We start from the raw sequence: 22,531 nt of genomic DNA, 5'->3' as shown, positions 1-22,531 counted from the left end.
AAGGATTTTCCTTGAGTAGCAAATCGAGATACAAACTATAAATATGTCCTTCTGCACCATGGTGGACTGGCCAAAGTCAATACAGGCGGCCATCAGGCACAGAGGACACCATGGTGGACTGGCCAAAACCAATACTTGCTGCCTTCAGGCAGAAGACCTCATGGTGGAATGGCCAAAGTCAATACATGCATACGACCAATCCACATCAGGCAAACCTCATAGTACAGACCAACAAGTTAAATAGAGCACTCTGGTGGGTACTGTAACTGTAGGCCTGGGATATCCAACTCTACCCATTGACAAGTGGAGCTGCCATGTCTATGTTGTTGCATGCCATGCCAGTCACCAACAAACGTCTAACTGAGAGGAGTGGGGGATAGGTCAGGTAAGAAAGCCGTCCGCTAAGTTTGCAGTAGTTACATTGCATTGCCTGTAAAACGAGGAACACAACGCAATGGAGGATTCAATCAATGAAGTATATCTTTACGCTGCATGCTTTGAACTGGTATACTAAAGTCCATTGTACCAGATGAACACTGCACAGACTTACAATCGCAGTGCAATACTACCTGTTAAAATGCCTCTGTTACGTCGCACCACAATGCCGCACTGTGAATGTAGCCTTCCTTATTCGCACTACTGTTATTTCCTTGACCTATTAAAGGATACCACAACTGACATGTGGCATAATGAGATAGACATGGGTATGTACAGTGCCTAGCACACAAATAACTATGCTGTGTTCCTTTTTTTCTTTCTCTGCCTGAAAGAGGTAAAGATCAGGTATGTAAGTGGCTGACTCAGTCCTGACTCAGATAGGAAGTGACTACAGTGTGACCTTCACTGATCAGAAATTCCAACTATAAAACACTTTCCTAGAAGAAAATGGCTTCTGAGAGCAAGAAAGAGATAAAAAAGGGGGAAATTCTTATCAGTGAGGGTCACACTGTAGTCACTTCCTGTCTGAGTCAGGACTGAGTCAGCCACTTACATACCTGATCTTTACCTCTTTCAGGCAGAGAAAGAAAAAAAGGAACACAGCATAGTTATTTGTGTGCTAGGCACTGTACATACCCATGTCTATCTCATTATGCCACATGTCAGTTGTGGTATCCTTTAAGGTTGAGTCCCTAACCATTATCGCATCCGTTAGCGGGAGTTTATTTTAGTGAGGGGACGCTACACGCGCTTCTGGCAGCGTAGCTTGCGCTCCCAAGTTACATCTGATCATTTTGCCACACGCTATACCTGTAGCATTAATTGACTTAGTAGCAGCCACGCTAGTGACGTATAGCGTACGGCACTGAGAACGATCACACCTAACTTAGAAGCGCACGCTACACTGCCAGAACTGCACGTGGTATCTGCACGCTAAAATTAACTCCCACTAACGAATGCAATAATCGTGAATCGGCCCCATTTTCTACCACCAGTCATCCCTCTCCTCATCAAAGGAGCAGCAGGCGTTTATCCGATTTAGACAAGTATTTTAGATGTATAAAACAGCCGCCCATGGCATGCCCTGAGGGTGGCCAGCTTGTGCCCACACATCCCGCTTTCTGCCGTACGTGAGCAGGTTATAAATACACGCAGACCAATTAATATATTCACATCACACACCTGCCTTCCTGCGCAGCCTGCATAAAGCATATCACAGATATAAGTGGTAAACTTCGATTTAGTCTTCATTAAACACCTCCGCAGGGAAAATAATAAACCCATATAAAGTATCAATTCAGTGCAGTTCTTGAAACCTATAAAGCATTCCTTTATGCCCTTGACAGCTGCCAAGTGTGCCCCCAGTACTGCTGGTTTGAGACATGCCAGTCCTTTTTTAAAGGGGCACTATGGCGAAAAATTGTAAAAATTTACAATGTGTGCAAACCTAAATAAATAAGTACTTTTTTTTTCCAGAGTAAAATGAGCCATACATTTTCTCCTATGTTGCTGTCACTTACAGTAGGTAGTAGAAATCTGACAGAAGTGACAGGTTTTGGATTAGTCCATCTCTTCATGGGGGGATTCTTAGCAAGGCTTTTATTCTTTAGAAAGATGTTCCCTAAAATGGATTTAAACAACAATGCTAGCCAGCCTCCCTGCTCGTTACTAGGGATGCTCCAATAACTAATTCGGATGAAACCTGAATAGGTGTTGTTCGGATCTCATCCAGGTTAATTAAATCACCTGTGTGGGGGGGGGGGGGCGAGGGGGAATTCATCTTACTTATCAGGCACCTTCTTAGGCCCTTCCCTTGGCGCCTCCCACGATGCGGTCCGCGCGTCACGTGACTACAAACACTTCCTTCTTCAACCCGAAAGGAGGAAGTGTTTGTAATCACGTGACTGCCGCTTGGACCGCATCGTGGGAGGCGCCAAGGGATGGACCTAAGAAGACGCCTGATGGGTAAGATTACCCCTCCCTCCCCCCCTGCACAGGTGATTTAATTAACCAGATGAAATCCGAATAACACCTGGTAAGTGCTTTTGAAAATAAATAGATCCTGGAGAATCCCCTATGATGAGATGGACTAGTCCAAAACCTGTCGCTTCTGTCAGATTTCTACTACCTACTGTAAGTGACCGCAACTTAGGAGAAAAGTAATTTATGGCTCATTTTACTCTGGAAAAAATGTACTTCTTATTATAAGTTTCAAATATTTTACATTTTTTTTAATTTTTCGCCATAGTGCCCCTTTAATGAGCTATATTCAAGCCTGAATAGCATAACGAGGATGTGGCATTGACTTGCTAATTTAACACAGACCAAATCTAAACAATTACATTTTAACCACTTAAGGACCATCGGATTTTGCAATGATCGGTGCTGCGTGGGCTCTACAGCCCGCAGCACCGATCAGGAATGTGGCAGGGCGATCAGACTCCCGCCCCCCCACCTTTTTTCCCCACTAGGGAGATGTCCTGCTGGGGGGGTCTGATCGCCACTGGCTACTATTGCTTTGCGGGGGGGGCTCCTCAAAGCCCCCCTCCGCAGCGTTTTCCGGGCTCCCCTGCTTTCCCTCCCTCTCCCTTCTCCTCTGTGCGGCGCAGGACGGATATTCGTCCTGCGCCTGATAGGATAGGCTTCTGCCTATCAGATGCCGGCGATCCCCGGCCAATCAGAGGCCGGGGATCGCCGATCTACGTCACGGCGCTGCTGCACAGCAGCCCCGTGTGATGTAAACATTGGAGATTCCTTCCCCGCATGTTTACATTATGCGTGCGAGCCGCGATCGGCGGCTCGCACACTGTTCACGGAGGCAGTCTCCGTGAACAGGCATGGAAAGGCCGCTATACCACTAATGACCCGCCGACGCCTATCGGCGTTAGGCGGTCGTTAAGTGGTTAAGGACCTCTGTTGTGAAAAATTGCAAAATGTAAACACAAACAAAGAAGAAAGCTTCTTCCAGAGTAAAATGAACCATACATTAATTTTTTTCCTATGTTGCTGTCAGTTGCAGTAGAAATCTGACAGAATTAACAGGTTTTGGACTAGTCCAGCTCTTCATGGGGGATTTTCAGTATTTTGTTTATTCTTTACAAAAGCACTTCCTGGAATGCATCTATACAAAGATGTTGGCCAGCCTTCCCTATCTGTTTGCACGCTATTTTTGCAGGTGGATTAAGCAACTGCCATTCGCTACATGCTTTTGAAAATGAAGAAAACACTCAGAATCCCCATAAGGTGATGGACTAGTCCAAAACCATCAGAATTTTGCTAACTACTGTAAGCGACAGCAGCATAGGAGAAAAGTAATTTATAGCTCATTTTACTCTGGAAGAATTGTACTTCTTATTTGTAGGTATTTACATGTATTTTAACATTTACAATTTTTTTTTAAATAGCGGTCCTTTTAATCCTTGTACCTCTTTTAGATTTTCAGGACGATATTCCAACCTATAAAGGACCAGGCTGTAATCTCTAACTGTCCCTGCGTCATCCTCCTCATGATTGTGTTTCCCTGAGTTTAGTGTACAGCACGTGCGCAGCACGGACAACCATTGGGACAGGAGGACGGGCCAGGGAGCCGGGGGGGGTGTGTGCGTGGCGGCATGTGCATGCGCACTAACATGCGGTGGCGGTGATATCACTACCTAGAGCCCGTTGGCTTAAGTAGACTAGTAAACAGTATATTGTTTTAATAAGGTAGTTCCACACCCTTTAGAAGAAATAAAGGGTTCCGTGAGTTTGGGCCAGTGAAGTGCAACAAGCTTGGGTATACCTCTGTGCATCCTTTTATAGACCTATTTTGAGAAATAATGGTACACCTATACATTTGTTATTGGTGCCTGCAACCTAATTAGCGATGGGTCCCTGGTTTGAATCCCAGCCAGGGAGCTACCTGCATTGGATTTGTATGTTCTCCCCATGTCGGCGTGGGTTTCTTCCAGTTTCCTCCCATAACTCAAAAACATACAAGTTAATTGGCATCCCTTAAAGAGGAGCTGTTAGGTATAAGGTCTCGGAGAAAATAAACACATATATCAGTAGCTAAAGATTGGCTGTACTTACATTACATATGCATTTCACTGTCCACGTTTGGATTTCACAGAATTTGTATATAGTATATGCAGAGATAGATGCTCCTGACAGCTCATGGCAGGCTCCATGTTTTTCTGTCAAATGTGTCGTCATGTCCTGCCTGCTTCCTGATCACAGATCAGCTCTTACTTGAACAACACAGTGTGCAGTGAATATTAATGAGCCATGTGGCTAGGAACAATAGCTGACTCCTGCAGTGTACTCTGCCCCGGAGATTTATCAGTGCTACGCGCTGGACTGAGTTACAAGCTGCTGAAACGTCTCATTAGCAGCCGAGGGGAGGGCCCCAGAATGCTTTGCAGTATAGTATGCGGCTTGCGTCCTCTTAGGTCTAACAGCTTTTCTGATAAGAACACATCAAAGGTAAAAGAGATTTTTATCTTCAATAATGCCTTTATGGCTTCCTTCTAAACTGTTTAACACAGGAGAATAGAGGTTTAAATTAGCTTCTGCAGCCTGACAGTTACTCTTTAAATTGGCCCTAGACTACGAGACATACACTACACAATACATGCATAGACCTATCACTAAGGTGGGGATTAGATTGTGAACCCCTTTAAAGGAAAGTTAAGTGACAAGACCATGTACTCTGTACAGCACTGCGGAAGATGTTGACGCTATATAAATACTAAATAATACTAATTAATGTAGGCTGTGATCAGTGCTATTCACCAGATCAAGATAGACAAAGTGCCTTGCCTAGGGCATCACAATGGCCAGAAATGGCCCTGCCTGATCAGTGTATGGTATTGACTGGATATTGATTCATGGATAGGACTTGAAAGAGGGATATTAAAGAGGTTCTGTTTTTTTAAAAACAAAAAGTGGCACTTACTTGGGGCTTCTACCGGCCCCCGCAGACATCTGGTCCTGCGCCGTCACTCAAGGATCCTCCGGTCCCCGTGCTGCGGGTCTCTTCCCAATTATTCGTCTAGCTAGATGAATGCCACTGCGTCTGCCAGTGCTCCAATGGTCCATTGTGGTTCGGCTAGAGCCTGGGGTGAATGCGTTTTCAACCATATGGCTATATGGGAAATGCATGCACATTGAGTACCTTGTACTCATACTGGGCTGCATGATCTGGTTTGCATGTATTCCTGTATGTCACCCCCCTCTAATATTGTCTGTTACCTTAACCAATGTCCAGCTCTGCGTAATATGTTGGCGCTTTATAAATACAATAAATAAAATGCTGCCTGTTGGTTCGCTGGCTAGAATACCATCCGTCTCCTGGGAGAAGGACTCTGGGTAGCAGAGTCAGAGCTGGAATGCTTGGCCTGAGATTCTGAGGGAACTTTAGCCAGAGAATTAGCAATGCAGCCAGGAAATTAGCATGTTTTTCCATTTCGACTTAAACACAGACTTAATTTTGTAATAACATTTATGCTTGTTTTACAAACAGTGCACATAACTTATGAAACTGAGAATTTTATTAAAGAGGAACTCTACTGACTATAGTTTTAATAATATTACTTTTTAAATTATTTAGTCAGCATTTGCCCATTGTAAAATCTTTCCTCTCCCTGATTTACATTCTTAAATTGATCACAGGTGACGACATCTTTATTGCTGGCGCAGTGCATGACTGCGGAATGATCTGAAGTAAGAAGAAACAACACCTGGGGCCCAATCTAATTCACCTTTTCTCCTAGGTTTTCAGAAGCAGGAATTTTGGGTGAGCTAATGGACGATTTGGGTGCTGCTATAGGCATAGAGATTTGAGCACACAATTAACTATTGTATTGAAAATTTACAAAGATTATAGTTTTTGAAATTTTGTTTTGATGATGATGATGATATCCATTCAGTCGTATCCAACTCTTGGCGATTCTATGGGTTAGCTCTCTCCACTCTGTACGATTTTGTAAATTAAGTTAAATTTAAAATCTTTTAAATTATAAAGTTATAGAAATTTTTGGTCTTTTGTAGTTAACGTTTTCTTTTTTGATAACTTAATTAGAAAGTAATAGATATTGACATTTTCTAATTCATTATTGTATTTATTATTATTTTTTTTAGACCTCAGGAAGGGGGGTTTAGGGTTAGGCAAAAGGGAAGGGGGGGGGGGGGGGGGGTGTTAAGGAATAGGCGTCAGGAAAGGGGGGGTTTAGGGTTAGGCATAAGAAAGGGGGTTGGGGTAGGCATCTGGTAGGTGTTGAGGTTTAGGGTTAGGCGTCAAGGTGGTTTTAAAAGGACTCCGAGCAGTGTAGAAACTATGGAAAGATGCATACCATTTTGAAGCTCTCTCTCTCCTCTTTCCAACAATATATAAACCGCCGCCCTACGCCTTTTTAGTTTTCGCTATTTTTGCGATCGAAATCGCGGCAAACGTGATTTCGATCATGAAAATAGCGAATATTAAAAGGCGTAGGGCGGCGGATTATATATCGTTGGAAAGAGGAGAAAGAGAGCTTCAAAATGGTATGCATCTTTCCATAGTTTCTACACTGCTCGGAGTCCCTTTAAGGTTAGGTGGGGGGGGGGGATTCTGTGTTAGAGTAGGGTTAGGTTTGGCAGTAATAAAATATCGGTTATATTTATCAATGTTTTACTATTACCATTACCACTGTAAATATTTACAGTTTTCATTCAATACTTATCACTGATGGTACTTATCATTAACACTTATATCGGCTTCAACCCGCGTCCATTTTTTCCTCGTGCCCCTATGTCATGCACGCAAATTTTCACACCATACCAATAAAATGCCTTTTAGGGCTCGTTCCCACTATCGCGAATCCGCATGCGTCCAACGCATGCGGATTCGCACATGTAATGTGAGTGGATGGGGCTGTTTCCACTCCTGCGGTGGCGTTGTGCGTTTTTTGTTGCGGAGAAAAAATGCACAAAAGAGGCAACGATTTTGCCTGCGTCGGGAATCCGTGCGAATCGCCGCTAATGTATTTAATAGTAAAAACGCATGCGGTTTTTACATGCGTTTTTACCCGCGATTTCGCGTGCGATTTCGCACCTTTTCCAATTTTATTTTGCCCTGGCAGTGTCATGGTTAATTTCGCATGGCACCCTGCCATGCGAAATCGCACGCGAAATCGCGGGTAAAAACGCATGCAGAAACGCATCCGCATGCGTTTTTACAAGCGTCGGAATGCCGGCGAATCGCGTCGCAACAGTGGAAACAAGCCCTTAAGCCGACAGCCAGCGAGAAAATACTTAATAACTGTGAGTACTTTTTTCACCCACTTTTTTGGCACCTTTTCAATGGCAGAGAACTGAAAAGTTATTTTAAACAAAAGATGATAAATTATCTCCTAAGATAAAACTCAGGCGCAAAAGATAATTGCATATGGGCAAAGGTTTCCCAGAATGCTGTGGGAGGAGAATTCTACATAACTAAACAGCCTAGGCTAAACATCAATATGAGGGTGGGGCTGCATTCCAAAATAAAGCAATATATATTCTCTCTAAGAAATGTTTCTGATCCTGGATAACTAACATAAAAGTGGATGTCCTGAATACTTTACTGCTAACTACTGTCACTACGGCGACTCTAATAATTTTTTTCTTCCAACAATCAAACCTTTTTATGGTGGATTCACATACCGTAAATGCTCTTTTCATTTGTCATGGTCATCCGAGTGAAGTAACTACGATGACTGTAATGTTATAATCCAGCGTAGCAGTACATAGTAAACGATTAATATGAGTTAATACCACTGAGTAAATATTTGGGCCTCCCCTGCCCTCTTCCAGGAGATGAACTTTGCAATCACTGTCGCTGTCCAGCTTGTTATTTTATGATTAGGAAACTTACCATTCAGTTATGATTTTTAGTTCATAACTGACCTCCAAGGAGGAAGGCGGGGCAAAGGAGGCCTGTCCATCTCCCTTCCTCCTTTATGTAGAGCAGCAGCCCAGTGTGCACATACAGTACTTATGTCACCACGGCTCCGTTCTCTCCTGCTCAGTCTGCAGCATGCACCAGCGTTCCTCCGTAAGGCTCTGATGCATGTCACATGATATTGGGGCCCTACAGAGGAATGCTGCTGTGCTGTAGAGTTAGGAGGGGGCGGAGCTGTGGCAATGTAAGGATGTTCATGCTGCACTACTGCTCTCATTCAAGGGGGCCCAGGGGTCACAAGCAGGACCCACGTTAGGAAGGGGGGGGGGGAGGAGGCTCTCATGCAGCCTGGTTACTTCCCTGGTTCAAGTCTCAAGATTTTTAACCTCCCCTTGCTAACCCCACCCACCAAAAGCAGGTAGTGCATTGGCTGCAAGGTTGTTGGAGAGAAGGAGTGGTTGGTGGTTACACTTGTAAAGTGACCTTTTAAAGTGTAACTGTATAAAATCAAAAATCAATTCTTTTATCTGGTAAACAAGTAATAAGCATGCTAACCAGGCAATCCAAAAATTAAAATCTCTATTACTTTTCTTATTGATAAATGATCATTCCCCAGTTTACCTGACTCTTATTTGGTACACAAAAAGGAAGTTGCAGGGCATCCTGGGTTGTCCTTTTTTGCTTCTCTACTTCCCCTCAGACTTAACTAATGTAGCCTGAGGCCCAGTGCACACTGGGCGGATCCGCCATCCGCATCCGCGTGGCTAATGTATCTCTATGGGCTGGTGCACACCGGCGGTTTGAGGTTTTTAGCAAGCCGCAAACGTGCCTCTTGCTGCGCGTTTGCAGTTTGCATAAAACCTCAAACCGCCGGAATACATTAGCCATGCGGATGCTGATGCGGATGCGGCCGGCGGATCACATACAAAATCCGCTCGGTGTGCACCCGACAAATATCTGCTCTCTGCTCCCAAAACCACTAGCGTTTTGACGATCTGCTAGCTGTTTTGGTGTGCACTGGGCCTGATTGTCTGAAGCCTCTTTCCCTCCTGTTTTTCCCTCCCAAACCTCTGTTCCTCTCTGATTGGCCAATATTTCTCATGCTGAGACAATGCACTTTCTAAAGTGGAGGGAGGGCAATGCACACAAAATCAGGCAGAGAAGAGTAATGCTACGTACACACATGCGACAACGATCGTTCGTTGAGAACGACGAACGAACTTTTAATTGATGAAAGAACGACCTAAGTAAAGTTAGTTTTAAAAGGTGTGTAACGATCTGATCGTTAGAACGAACGTTACATCAAAAAAAGCAACTATTGCGCCTGCGCATAAAAATGAGAAGTTTCACGAAGAAATAGTGAAATGCGCATGTCAAGCCTAGTACGAACGATCGTTTCCAACGATGTACTACTTTTGTAAACGATCGTCGTTGGTTAAAATCCGCCGAGACAGAACTTTCTTTTGTAGCGATTTGGCTCGTTCGTCGTTTGCCTTAATAGTCGGTGGTTCGTTTTTTGTAACGATCGTCGTTGGTAAAGATCTGGGAACGATCGTTACAAACGACTATAGTCGCATGTGTGTACGCACCTTTAGGGAGGAAATGACATCAGGGTTGGCTTCAAAATAGCCACAGTTAAAATGGGAAATGCTAAGAAGGATGTTCTCTCTTTTATTTTTTCTTCTTTTTTTTATGTAGAAAAATCACTAAAATCAATATTATGGACAGTGCAATACATATGTAAGTAGAGCAAGTATTGATCTACTTATGTGTTTTTTTTCCTCTGAGATAGTATGGCTGACAGCTCAACTTTAACAAATGGGACCCCTGTCACATTTGGGGGGGGGGGGGGGGGGGGGGCAGAGTACATGTAGGGGGCTGTATCAAAGTATTTTAGGGAGTCCATAATTTGTAGATGCACCGCTGGAATGCATCCTTTATACACCCACTGGTCCCCTTCTATATTATCTGGGGGAGAATCTAGCATGCGTACAGTGTCCCTGATGCCTCAGCCAGCAATCAGCCGGGAGGACGATTCGGCCAAAAGAGTTGTTGTTACCACGCCCACTGCATGATGTCACAACCAAGCCACTCCGTCAGCCCCCTCCCCCAGCATAAAAACAGAACAAGTTGCTAGCCTGCGGGCTGACTATGCATCTGGACAGTGTTTTGCCCTGCATTGTCGCACGAGGGATCAGATTCCGATCTCTGCCAGGTAGAATTTATCATACGTGTGTAGAAACCCCCCCCCCCCTCATGCCACATCCCAGAAACGCCTTGCTTGCAGAACAGTTCACAATGTTCATTTTTGCATTTCCATGCCCTTCTGCAATGAGTGTTTTTCATTCCTAGAGGAAGGATAGTTCACAGCTAGAGGGATCTCAAAATCCCAAATATTTCTTCACAGTCCATGTGCAGCCACATCCATTTCAGTTCCCTGTCCATGTTGTACCTGGGCTCCCAGATGACAGGCAAAGCGAAGAGATCGGATGCTTCAGAAAGGCTTGTTAGAATATTTGGAATACCTCTAGACGTCCAAGAGGAAATAATCTTTTTGTAGCTCGTCCACTTTAAGTCTGCTTGAGCCACAGATGGAAATAATTAAGTAATGACTAAGAAAATGTGCAGGAAAGCTCTGTAGTCTGTCAGCAAGCGGCAAGCCATTACTTGCTTCACAGTGAGGACAAATATGGAAAAAAGGACTTCGAAATAAGAATGAAATCCCAAAACCAAGTTTAATTGGGTGGATAGATTCTTCTTCTTTATTTTTAACTGTGATGCGTTATTTTTTTTTCTCTTGGCTGAAGCTACTTACATTCTTGTAGTAACTTTGTCGCTTGCTTTTGTGATTATTGCAGGTGACCATTTTAGAGCAATTGCTATACAGATATTCGGAGAAAAGTATTTTATAGTACATTTATTGGAGTCTTATGCTGGGGATACACGGTGCGTTTCTGTACCGTGTATCGACCAGCTGATAATATTCAGCTGGCCCAATCATGCCACTCGACCTGCGCCCGCTCGATTCCCGCCGGCGGACAATGGCAGGGAATCGAGCGGTGATTAGGAAGCGCCGGCGGGGACGAGCGGCAATCGACCCACGCGGACGAGCGGGGATGCGCCGGCATCAAGCCGCTGGCTCGATCCAGCGCAATAAACGAGCCGTATATGCACGGCATTAGGCCTCAGACCCACTATCCGTGCTTTTCTAAACACTTGTGATTTGAAAAGCTCTTGCTAATGCAATGCTATGGGGGATTTAAAAAAAAAAAATCACATCCCTTAAGTGGGACCACACCCATAGCATTACAGTAGCAAGAGCTTTTCAAATCATAAGTGCTTAATAAAAGCTTAGAAAAGTGCTGCTAGTGTGTTCCAGGCCTAAGGCCTGGAACCCACTGAAAACCGCAAACGCAAAACGCAACCGCTAGCGTTTTGTCTGAGCGGTTTGCAAGCGGATTCATGCGCGTTTTTGGTCGTGTTTTGCAACATTGTATTTTTTTCCTCAGCGGGTGCCTAGCGTTTTGCGTTTTGCGTTTTTATCCTGATTGGTCCTGTGAATTATTTTTCATTTTGTTAGTGTGCTTAACCGCAAAACGCTAGCAAAACCGCTCAGTTTAGGTTTTGCTGAGCGTTTCTGCTAGCGTTTCAATACTTTACATTGAAGCGCTAACGCTCCCAAAATGCTGCAGGTCCTGCGTTTGCGTTTCTGGGAAACGCAAACGCTCCTGTGGAAGTTGCCCCATCCATTAACATTAGCCCAGCGTTTTGGCAAACTGCTAGCGTATCGCAGTGCTGCCAAAACGCTGCCAAAAGCGCTCCTGTGGGTTCCAGCCCTAAGGGCCCATTCACACTGTTAATCGCCAATGATCTTTAGCGCTTTTAAGAGCGCTAGTGCAATGTAATCTAGATGGCCGTGCTCTCACTGCCGCAATCGCCAGCAATTCACAATTAGCGTGAAATGCAAATGCATTACAAGCAAAAACATTTTTTCATTATTTTTTTTTTTTTTAGTGACCATTATTGCAAATCGCAATCGCTACAACGCAAAAATGTCCAGTGAAAAATATGCGTTTATTGCGTAAAAAATCACCACCGCAAAACACTTGGGCTAATTGCTAGTGTTTTGCGTTTGCTAGTGTGAATAGGGCCTTAAAGTGACACTGAAGTGAAAAAAAAAATGCTACAATGAATTGGTTGTGTAGCATGGACAATTACTAGAACATTAGTAACCCAAAAAATATTCTCATTTTTATTTTCAGTTATATAGTTTTTTTTATTTTTCAGTTTACACACTCCGCATTCTAAATGATTTCACAGAGCAGGCTAGTGAACTTTTAGGCTGCTTTCACATTAAGACGTTACAGGCGCACGTTAGTGCAGCCTGTAACGCAGCCCCACCGCACAGTAATGAAATATCAATGGGCTGTTCACAGTGCCCACATTGTGTTACATTGTAACGCAGCACATCCATTGAGAGTGCTGCATACTGTGCGTTATGTGCGGCTAAGCCGCGTTAGACTGTGCGCACATGCTCAGTAGTGTTGGGGAGGAGTGGAGCCAGGCACATGGCTAATTAATATTCACTGCACGATGTGACGTGCAGTGTTTACTTCCTGGAGCGGCCGCCCTGTGCGGCGATTGGCCGGGCGGGACCACGTGATGCCGCATGCGTCCAAGAGTACGCATCACGGACGCCAGAGTGAGCTGCACAACGCGGCTCACTCTGCCGTCCACATCAGAGAGTGCGTTGCCTTAGGGGCATGTTATGTGCCCTATAATGTCCCCTAAACGCAACGTCCTGGTGTGTAAGTAGCCTTAAACTTTCCTCTGCAGAAAAAAACAAAACAATACACAGTGACAGACACTTGAGATAATAAGCTTCAGAAGACAGAGCTCTTTGTGACTTTGAAAGTCGTCGAGAGGTCGTGGACACTGTTCAAAACGCCCAACAGGCGTGTTCCTGCAGGGTTTCCAGAGCTGCCATTGGACAGCTCTCTCTCCCTGACTGCGCCCCCTGCGGCTCCCCTGCCTTCCTGCAAGAGACACAGTTTCTCCTTTCAGAGTCGTGACCTAGAGGTCACGAAAGTGAAAGTGGGCCAGTGCGGCAAACAGGAGCTGCAGGGGGCGGCGTTTTTTTGCGGGTACCTAATCTGCTTAGCCCCCTGGATCAGGTAGCCTAATTTTTCATTCCTTTCCACCTCGGGCATGTCCAATTAACTGCATCAAATTTTAGTATTGCAGATACTTGGGCAACTTATTTAAATGTTTGTATGTTTTTTTTCATTTTTTTTCTTTCTTTTAAATTGTTGCAAGGCCTTATCCTACATGCTGCCGTGTGCATTTTGGCAGCGCATATGATGTGTGACACGCAAGAACAGCAGAAGTGCACAGACAGCATCATATGTTCAGATCATATGTGCTGCGCAGCAGTGTGATGCGCTATCGCATTGCTGCATGCATCTTTTCGGCCAATCGCAGTGCTGACCCATTCAGCGCAGCACATAGCTGCACAGATGGTTTGCAATCGGAACATGGCGTGCGATCATACACGTTGCGTTCTGATCGCACGGCCATTCTGCACTAATGATGTGAACAAGCTCTTAGGCCTAGTGCACACCAGAGCGGTTCTGCTGCGGTTTGCAATCCGCTTGCGAGTGCGGATCCGCTAGGGTAATGTATTTAAATGGGCTGGTGCACACCAGAGCGGGAGGCGTTTTGCAGAAACGCATACTCCTGGGCTGCTGTAGATTTTGGATTGCGGATGCGTTTCTGCCTCAATGTTAAGTATGGGAAAACCGCAAACCGCTCTGAAAAATGGCACTTCAGAGCGGTTTGCCAGGAGTTTTTTGTTACAGTAGCTGTTCAGTAACAGCTTTACTGTAACAATCAGGGCTGTGGAGTCGGTCCAAAAATCCACCGACTCCGACTCCTCAGTTTAGGATTCCTCCGACTCCGACTCCTCGACTCCGACTCCTCTAATTTGCATATTACAATTTTGTTGATTAAAAGTATGTAACATGAAATTCGTCTCTTAACTGCCAACGCTTAGGAATTTTACAAGACAACTGAAGTGAGAAGGATATGTAGACTACTATATTTATTCCCTTTAGACTACAACTAGTCCTTAGTAAGAGTACTTGTAAAAGGTACAGACCGGAACAAAGAACATCTATCAGGCCCTAGGCAATGTGACTGTGGGTACATGTAAGAGTGATGTGCGGGTGCTCTGCAGGGGAATGAGGAGATTCTTCCTCTATTACACATTCTTCATGCACAATCTGAACAAGGTTTATGGGTGACAGACAACACCTCTGTGTTCAATGTGCACAGCATTCTCAGTGGATTCCCTGCAGCTCTGTGGGGAGTGCATATGTAGAGTATAGTACTACTGTGTAACAAAGTAAACCTGAGACAGATGAAATTAAAGTTTTATACATACCTGGGGCTTCCTCCAGCCGCCTTCAGGATAATCAGTCCCTCGTTGTCCTCCTCCACCACCTGGATCTTCTGCTGTGAGTCCAGGTACTTGAGCCAGTCAGGCGTAGTGCGCAGGCACACACTCCGCCGCCAGGAGCATACTACACCTGTGCAGCACTATTGCACAGGTGCAGAATGTTCCTGGCTGTGGGAGCGGCATGCGGCCGGACAGCGCTGACTGGCTGAATTACCAGGACTCATAGCAGAAGATCCGGGTGGTGGAGGACAGCGAGGGACTGATTAGCCTGAAGGGGGCTGGAGGAAGACCCAGGTATGTATAAAACTTTACTTTTCATCCGTCTCAGGTACCCTTTAATTTGTAGTCACCAAACCAAATTTTAACAACATATCAAATTATTTGATTTAATCAGCAAAGGGAGTGCGTACATTTGCATAAATCAGCATCAGTGCAGAATTATTTCCATCTCATTGACCATCTCTATTAGTGACACAGCTACACATCAGGCTTTATTCTTACAGCATAGATGTTATTTAGTATATATAAGAGATTCCTGTGTACACATCATATATACAGTCACAATCAGATATGTATATCTGACCTTAAAAATACGGGGACTGCTTTATTGAAGCAGCACAAGTAACTAATTTTGATTGGTTTATTTCATTTTTGTGTACTAAGCACAGCTATTACTGTATATATACTGTATATATACATTATTTTTAATGACTATTATCTGAGAAATAGAACATTTTATCATATTTTCTATTTTAATTACAGTTACAAATTCATTAGGAGTCGGAGTCGGTGCCTTTTTTCCCGACTCCGACTCCAGGCACCCAAAATTGCCCGACTCCACGACTCCGACTCCACAGCCCTGGTAACAATACATGAAATCTACTACACCAAAAACGCTTCCCAAAACCGCAAAATGCTAGCTGAAACGCTACAGAAAAAGAAGAAAAAGCGTTTCAAAATCTGCTAGCATTTTGCGGATCTGCTAGCGGTTTTTGGTGTGCACCAGGCCTTAGAGCTTGTTCACACTAAAGGCGGTATTGGCATTTTCAAAACCGCCCACAAAACGCTTGCGCAATGCTTCTGTATGAGAATGCGTTTTGTCCGCTTTGTGCTCCGCAAAGCGGTGCTTGTACCAGTTTTAGGGGTGATTTTGCTCGAATGGAAGGTATAGGAAGTACGTTAAATGCTCACAAAATCGATTTTATGCGGTGATTGCGTTCCCGTTTTTAAGAATAAATACATTGCACTATTCCGGGTCAAAGAGTTCACTTCCTGACTGACGTCAAGAAGTGACAAAACGGAATCGATCTGCAGAAACTCTTAGAAAAGCGCTTTGCACAAAATCTTACCACGCAGTGGAGCGCTGGGAGGGGGAAAAAACGCTAAAAAAAACCCCAAAAATGCTGTCGTCAATGATTTTAGATGTGAACAGAGCCTAATGCTTGGGAATACACGGCTCGTTTCTGAGCCATTTAGATGGCTCAATAGATCATTTCCGACATGTCCGATCTCCCGCCTGATCGTTTCGCCGCTTGATTCCACATTGAACACAATGGTAAAAGATAAGAAAAACGAGCGGAAGATAAGTGAATCTCCTGCGGAATCGAGCGTGGAATCGATCGAACGTGAGAATCGAGTGGCAAAATCAAGCCGTGTATGCCCAGCATAAGTCTGCTGTAATCAGGGGCGTAGCAATAGGGGTTGCAGAGGTTGCGACCGCATCGGGGCCCTTGAGCCAGAGGTCCGGCCCCCGAAGGGCCCTCTCTCAACTGCAGTATTAGCTCTCTATTGGTCCTGTGCTCATAATAAGAATGTCTATAGATACTTGGAATATTGGTAATCATTAACAAACTGTTCCCCATCCCCTTCTTGCTCCTCTGACACTGTAGTTGCCATTGGCAGGTTTTGGCGCGCCGTATCAATTGTTATGTATAGACTGCTTTGGGGGGCCCCATGTAAAACTTGCATCGGGGCCCACACCTCCTTCGCTACGCCACTGGCTGTAATCTATGGCTTTTATAACTACTGCTGAACAGAAGCAATTTACTGAGAGCTTTGGTCTGCTTGGAACTTCTACACAACTCTTGTAACATTCTTAGCTGGAGGGCCCGTTTCCACTCTCGCGGAAACGGCCGCGAATCCGCAGAGTTTCCCCGCAGGCAAATCGCGCGGGGAAACTCTGCCATAGGGGACAACGGCGCCGCCGGCCGAATCGCTTGCAGTAGCGATTCGGCCGGAAACCCCCACAGAATTCGCGGCGGAGGCTGCGATTCCCATAGCCGTGCATGGCACGGCTGATGGGAATCGCCTGCGATCCCGCCCACCCGCTCAGTGCCGGCGTGCGTCTACGAGACGCACGCCGCACTAGTGGAAACGAGCCCGGACTGTTTGTCTTCACAGATGAGCAGGAGGAGGAATGTGCAGTGTTTGATCAGTGTTCAGCTAACAAGCACTTCCTATTCTGCAGAGCCCTGAGCATCCTCCTTATCATCCACAAGCACTGCATGCATCACTTCCACTAATCCAACCACAAGTACTGTTTGCCTAAACAAGTTACGCCCTGAGCTGTGGGGAAGGTAAATTCCCTAATGCTGGTGTTTGCTGCTGTCTGTGTTCACATCATGCACTTTCACTGATAGTCACTGTACTATTAAAGAGGAACTCTGCATTCAATTACTGCACTTACAGTGATGGCCACTGTAGAATTAGTAAAAGCAAATCTGTAGCGATAAAAAAGTCTGATACTTGCCTATGGAGAGGGGAGAGCCTGGATCCTATTGAAGCTTCCCTATCCAAATGCCCCATTGTTCCCTCTCTGGCTATGTATTGCCGTATTTTGATACGTAACTCGCCCTCCCACTAAAGCTTAGCATAGGCTGTATATGATGAGGAATTCTCCCCACCCCAGAATTCTGGTAAACCAGAAACCTTTTCTACTGACTTCAGAACACTCAGTAAGGGCTGGTGCACACCGAGCGGATTTTTGGGCGTTTTCAGATCCGCTTGCGGCTGCGGATCTGCTTGGTCAATGTATCTCAATGGGGTGGTGCACACCAGAGCGGCAGGCGTTTTGCAGAAACGAAAAATGCCTGGGTGAGGCATTTTTTGGATTGCGGATGCGTTTCTGCCTCAATGTTAAGTATAGGAAAAACGCAAACCGCTCTGAAAAACGCCTGTTCAGAGCGGTTTTGCAGGCGTTTTTGTTACAGAAGCTGTTCAGTAACAGCTTTACTGTAACAATATATGAAATCTACTATACTGAAAACCGCAGCAGCAATCCGCAAAACGCTAGCAAAACGCCTCATAAAAATAAAAAAAAGCGTTTAAAAATCTGCTAGCATTTTGCGGATCTGCTAGCGGGTTTTGGTGTGCACCAGGCCTAAGGCTATGTTCACACTATAAGTCACAAGCGCTGAGGAATTTCTAGCAATTTTTTTTTTAATCTGCTTTTCCTGCGAGGGATTTTTTTTTTCACTTCCTGGCATCAGTCAGGAAGTGAACTTTCACCCGGAAATGAAAAAATACATTGGGCTTGATTCAATAAGACAAATAGCCTTATCAAAGTTAACACGCCTTATCAGAGTAGCATAACGAGAGCTACGAACCCGCAGGGGCTCAGGGCAGGACAGGTGGAGCTCTCGTCATTGCCATAAGTTTGTAGCGCTCGTTGTGCTACTCTGATAAGGCATGCTATTTGTCTTAGTGAATCAAGCCCAATGTATTTATTCATGAAAGAGCTTGGGAAATCGTTATACAAAGCGCTTTTTCACGCACTTTGCGATTACCCTGAAAATGGTACAGGCAGCGCTTTGGTGAGTGGATCGACATTGAACCGCTCATATGTGAACACTCTCATATTGAATCATTGCACAAGCGCTTTAAATCGCAGGCGCTTAAAAAAAAAAGCTCTAGGTGTGAACAAGCCCTAAATGAACATTCCGCAGAGATCTACCCGTACTAAAGATGTTGCTGTCTGTAAAAAAAAATCAGAAAGTAAATCGGGGAGAGGAAAGATTTTACAATTGGCAAACGCTGACTAAATAATTTATAAGGCAATATTGTGCTGAAAAAATATTACCTTATTGCATGCAGAGCTGGGACAAGGTCCTCCAGCACCCAAGGCTGAGATACCAAAGTGCGCCCCTCCATCCCTCCCACCCCAGCCGTCACACACTGCTTGCTATTACACTAAGAAGCGCCACAGGGCCCACAACCTCCCCCACACCTTAATCTCTAGTTATCTGCCTTGCAGTCACTGCCATGTATCCCCTTTTTTTTATTTCTCTCAGCTTCATACACAATTAGGAATGACAGCTGAATGAATTGTGCGCCCCCTCCTACACTGCGCCCTGAGGCTGGAGCCTCTCCAGCCTATGCCTCGGCCCGGCCCTGATTGCATGTGATTCACATAAAGTATGTAAGAAGAACCAACATGCTATACGTTTTTAAAACAGTACAAAGCAAATCTTAGAGTTGCAATTTACAATGCTACCCAAAGACTTTCATTAAAGGACAACTGAAGCGAGAGGGATATGGAGGCTGCCATATTTATTTCCTTTTAAACAATACCAGTTGCCTGGCTGCCCTGCTGATCTTCTGCCTCTCATACATTAAGACATAGCCCCTGAACAAGCATGCAGCAGATCAAGTGATTCTGACATTATTGTCAGATCTGACAAGATTTGCTTCATGCTTGTTTCTAGTGTTAGACAGTACTGGAGCCAAATAGATCAGCAGGGCTGCCAGGCAACTGGCATTGTTTTAAAAGGGAAATAAATGACAGCCGCCATATACCTGTCATTTCAGTTGCCCTTTAAGAGCAATTTTGCATGCACTTTTTGCTTTGTGCAAAAGCAAACGCGATTCAAACAAGTGAGCTACTTGTCCACAAATTAGGCATTGATAATGCAACATACTTGCATTACAAATGTATCCCCAATTTATAATGCTGGCATTCCACTCCCTAGTACCTGCTCAAGCTGCTACTCTATGCTTATACTGCACTTTTAACAACGTGTGGTGATTGCTGCTAGAAAAAGGTACCGTACTTATTACATTTCCACTGCTACCTGGTTTCTTTCTTGTTGTAAATTGTCCCTGTGCACTGCTTATCACCTCTGTGCAGATGTTATCAGCACCTCTGCAGTTTGACCTATAATCAAATGTACTATCCTGAATAGGGCAACCTTACCTTATATCTGAAAAGAGGACTACAATGCAGTTCTATTTTATTATTATTATTATTATTATTATTTAGTATTTATATAGCACCGACATCTTCCGCAGAGCTGTACTGAGAATATAGTTTTGCCACTTAACTGTCCCTCAGAGGGGCTCACAATCTAACCCCTACCATAGTCATATGTCTATTTATGTATCGTGTAGTGTATGGCTAACCTTGGCACTCCAGCAGTGGTGGAACTACAAGTCCCATGAGGCATTGCAATACTCTGACAGCTCTAAGCATAACTAGGGGAGGCAGAGGCATGATAGGATGTATAGTTTTGTCACAGTTTGAGTGCCAAAGTTAGCCATCACTGGTCACACTCTAGGGCCAATTTTGTGGGGAAGCCAATTAACTTATCAGTATGTTTTTAGGATGAGGGAGAAAACCAGAGTGAATAGAGGAAACCCACACAGACACAGGGAGAACATACAAACTCTATGCAGATAGTGATTCTGCATAGAGTTGGTGGCTGGATAGTGTAATGGTTAAGGGCTCTGCCTCTGACACAGGAGACCAGGGTTCGAATCTTGGCTCTGCCTGTTCAGTAAGCCAGCACCTATTCAGTAGGAAACCTTAGGCAAGTCTCCCTAACACTGCTACTGCCTATAGAGCGCGTCCTAGTGGCTGCAGCTCTGGCGCTTTGAGTCCGCCAGGAGAAAAGCGCAATATAAGTGTTTGTCTTTTTGTCTTTTAGTGCCCTGCCCGGGATTTGAAAAGGGGACCCAACACTGCAAGGCGCGAGCACTAACCACTACAACACTTGCTGATTATTGATCAGATACTAATAATAACATAAGTATAAGCACCGTAATAATGAGCCAGGGGTGATGGTTAGGGTAGCTTGAAAGAAATCAGGGTTAACTTTCCTTTGCTAAAAGAAAGTCGAATAGATGTCACAACCACACATACTTCATCATAGATGTTCCTCTGTATTTCTCCAGGGGAGTGGAAACCTCTTCCCTCCTGCAAGAATTACCCACTGGAGACTGAACTGACTCACAGACACTTATTAAGCAACATCATTGACAGTGCATGACATTCTATTTGGAAATTTCAGCTTTAGCTCACTCAAATCCGACTCACCCCCACAGATCCGCTGTCTGCTGCTTCCATGCTGACTACAGTTATAAATCATCCAACATGGTCCACCACAGAGAAGGTCCAAAACAGGCCAGTGCTGGAAAGAATGACTCTCTGAGTATCAGCTGCTGCTCTGTGATCAACAAGTTATACAGACAGAAAGAGAGAGAGAGATCCTGACTGTAATTCAGGCAGCCTAGGAATGCATTGCACTGTGGGTGTGATGATGAGAGTGAATCACTCACTGCTTATGTCAGCAGACTGGAGATTTCCGCCCAGCCAAGTCCCTCCCGGCTCCCCCTGTGTATATTCCCCCCCTTCCAGAACAGAAAGCTGGGCATGGAGGTGCTGCTGTGCTCTCTCTCAACTTCCAAATTCCTCATCTGCTGCACCAGAAGGCGAGGCTGCTGCAACCAGCTGTGCTGCACTCCATTTACTCAATAGAAACTTTACCTTATGACTCCCAACTTTCCTGAGGGAGGGAAGCATTTAGAACATACCTCCCAACTTTTTAAAATAAGAAAGAGGGACACTTAAGCCACGCCTTTGCCATACCCCTAATCATGCCCCGGCACACCCCTAGTTGCGTACGTTAAAAAGGGGCGCTGGGAAAAAAAGGGCGCAGGGTTTTAAACGATAAACATGGATAACGTTTAAAAATATAATGTACTATATTTTGTTTAAAAATAATGTTTTATAAAGTTATAAATCATTAAATAATGTGCATGAAATCGGCAATTATGAAAACGTTAATGTTCCGTTAAAAAAGTGAAATGTATAATAACGTTTAAAAAAAAATTAGTAAGTAACCCTCCCTGTACCTACCCCTAGACCCCCGTATTGGTGCCTAAACCTAAGACCCCCTTGGTGGTGTGCCTAAACCTAAGACCCTCCTTAGTGATCACTGTATTGTGTGTAGAATAATGTTTTAGAAACAGTAAGGGATAAAATATATTACAATTTACGTTACGTACTGATCGCTTTATTTTGTGAATAATAATGTTTTACAAACAGTAAGGGATAACATTTAAAATAATGTTTTATTGAAATAGGAAACGTAAATCATCACAAGCAGTTATAAAACATGAAAAATCTTCGGGCGCCGTTGGAAAACGTTATTATTCTTGGGCGCCCTTTTTTCCTGTTTGGCGCCCAGTAAACGATATTTATTATGGGAGTGAATGGCGGCGCCCGATTTGTCCACTAGCCTCCTGCGCCCCATTTTTACTGTTACATCCCGAGTCATAGATACCATAAAGGTTTTATAAGAAAAATATGTTTGTTTTACAATTCAAACCACACTGGTCCTTTCTATGATGCTTCATATTAACACCTGAAAATATGAAATATATCAATTAGAAGGATGGGAATAAAGTTTAGAGTCAATGAAACACACATTTCAGTAGGAAAATACATTTATTTGTATAGA

At 44.4% G+C, this 22,531-nt stretch overlaps 1 protein-coding gene across 2 annotated transcripts in view; it reads right to left on the bottom strand.

Moving 5' to 3' along the window:
- Positions 1 to 21,329, bottom strand: part of INF2 (inverted formin 2) — a 189,828-nt gene extending 168,499 nt beyond the window's left edge. For both annotated transcript variants that reach the window (XM_068254230.1, XM_068254231.1), the window contains exon 1: positions 21,106 to 21,329. In XM_068254230.1, the coding sequence (XP_068110331.1) occupies positions 21,106 to 21,135 (30 nt within the window). In that variant the 5' untranslated portion in view covers positions 21,136 to 21,329. The remainder of the gene's footprint in view (positions 1 to 21,105) is intronic.
- Between the last annotated feature and the right edge of the window lie 1,202 nt (positions 21,330 to 22,531).

Source organism: Hyperolius riggenbachi, chromosome 9 (assembly GCF_040937935.1).
Source record: "Hyperolius riggenbachi isolate aHypRig1 chromosome 9, aHypRig1.pri, whole genome shotgun sequence".
Classification (NCBI taxonomy): Eukaryota; Metazoa; Chordata; class Amphibia; order Anura; family Hyperoliidae; genus Hyperolius; species Hyperolius riggenbachi.
This window is presented reverse-complemented; position numbering and strand designations above follow the sequence as displayed.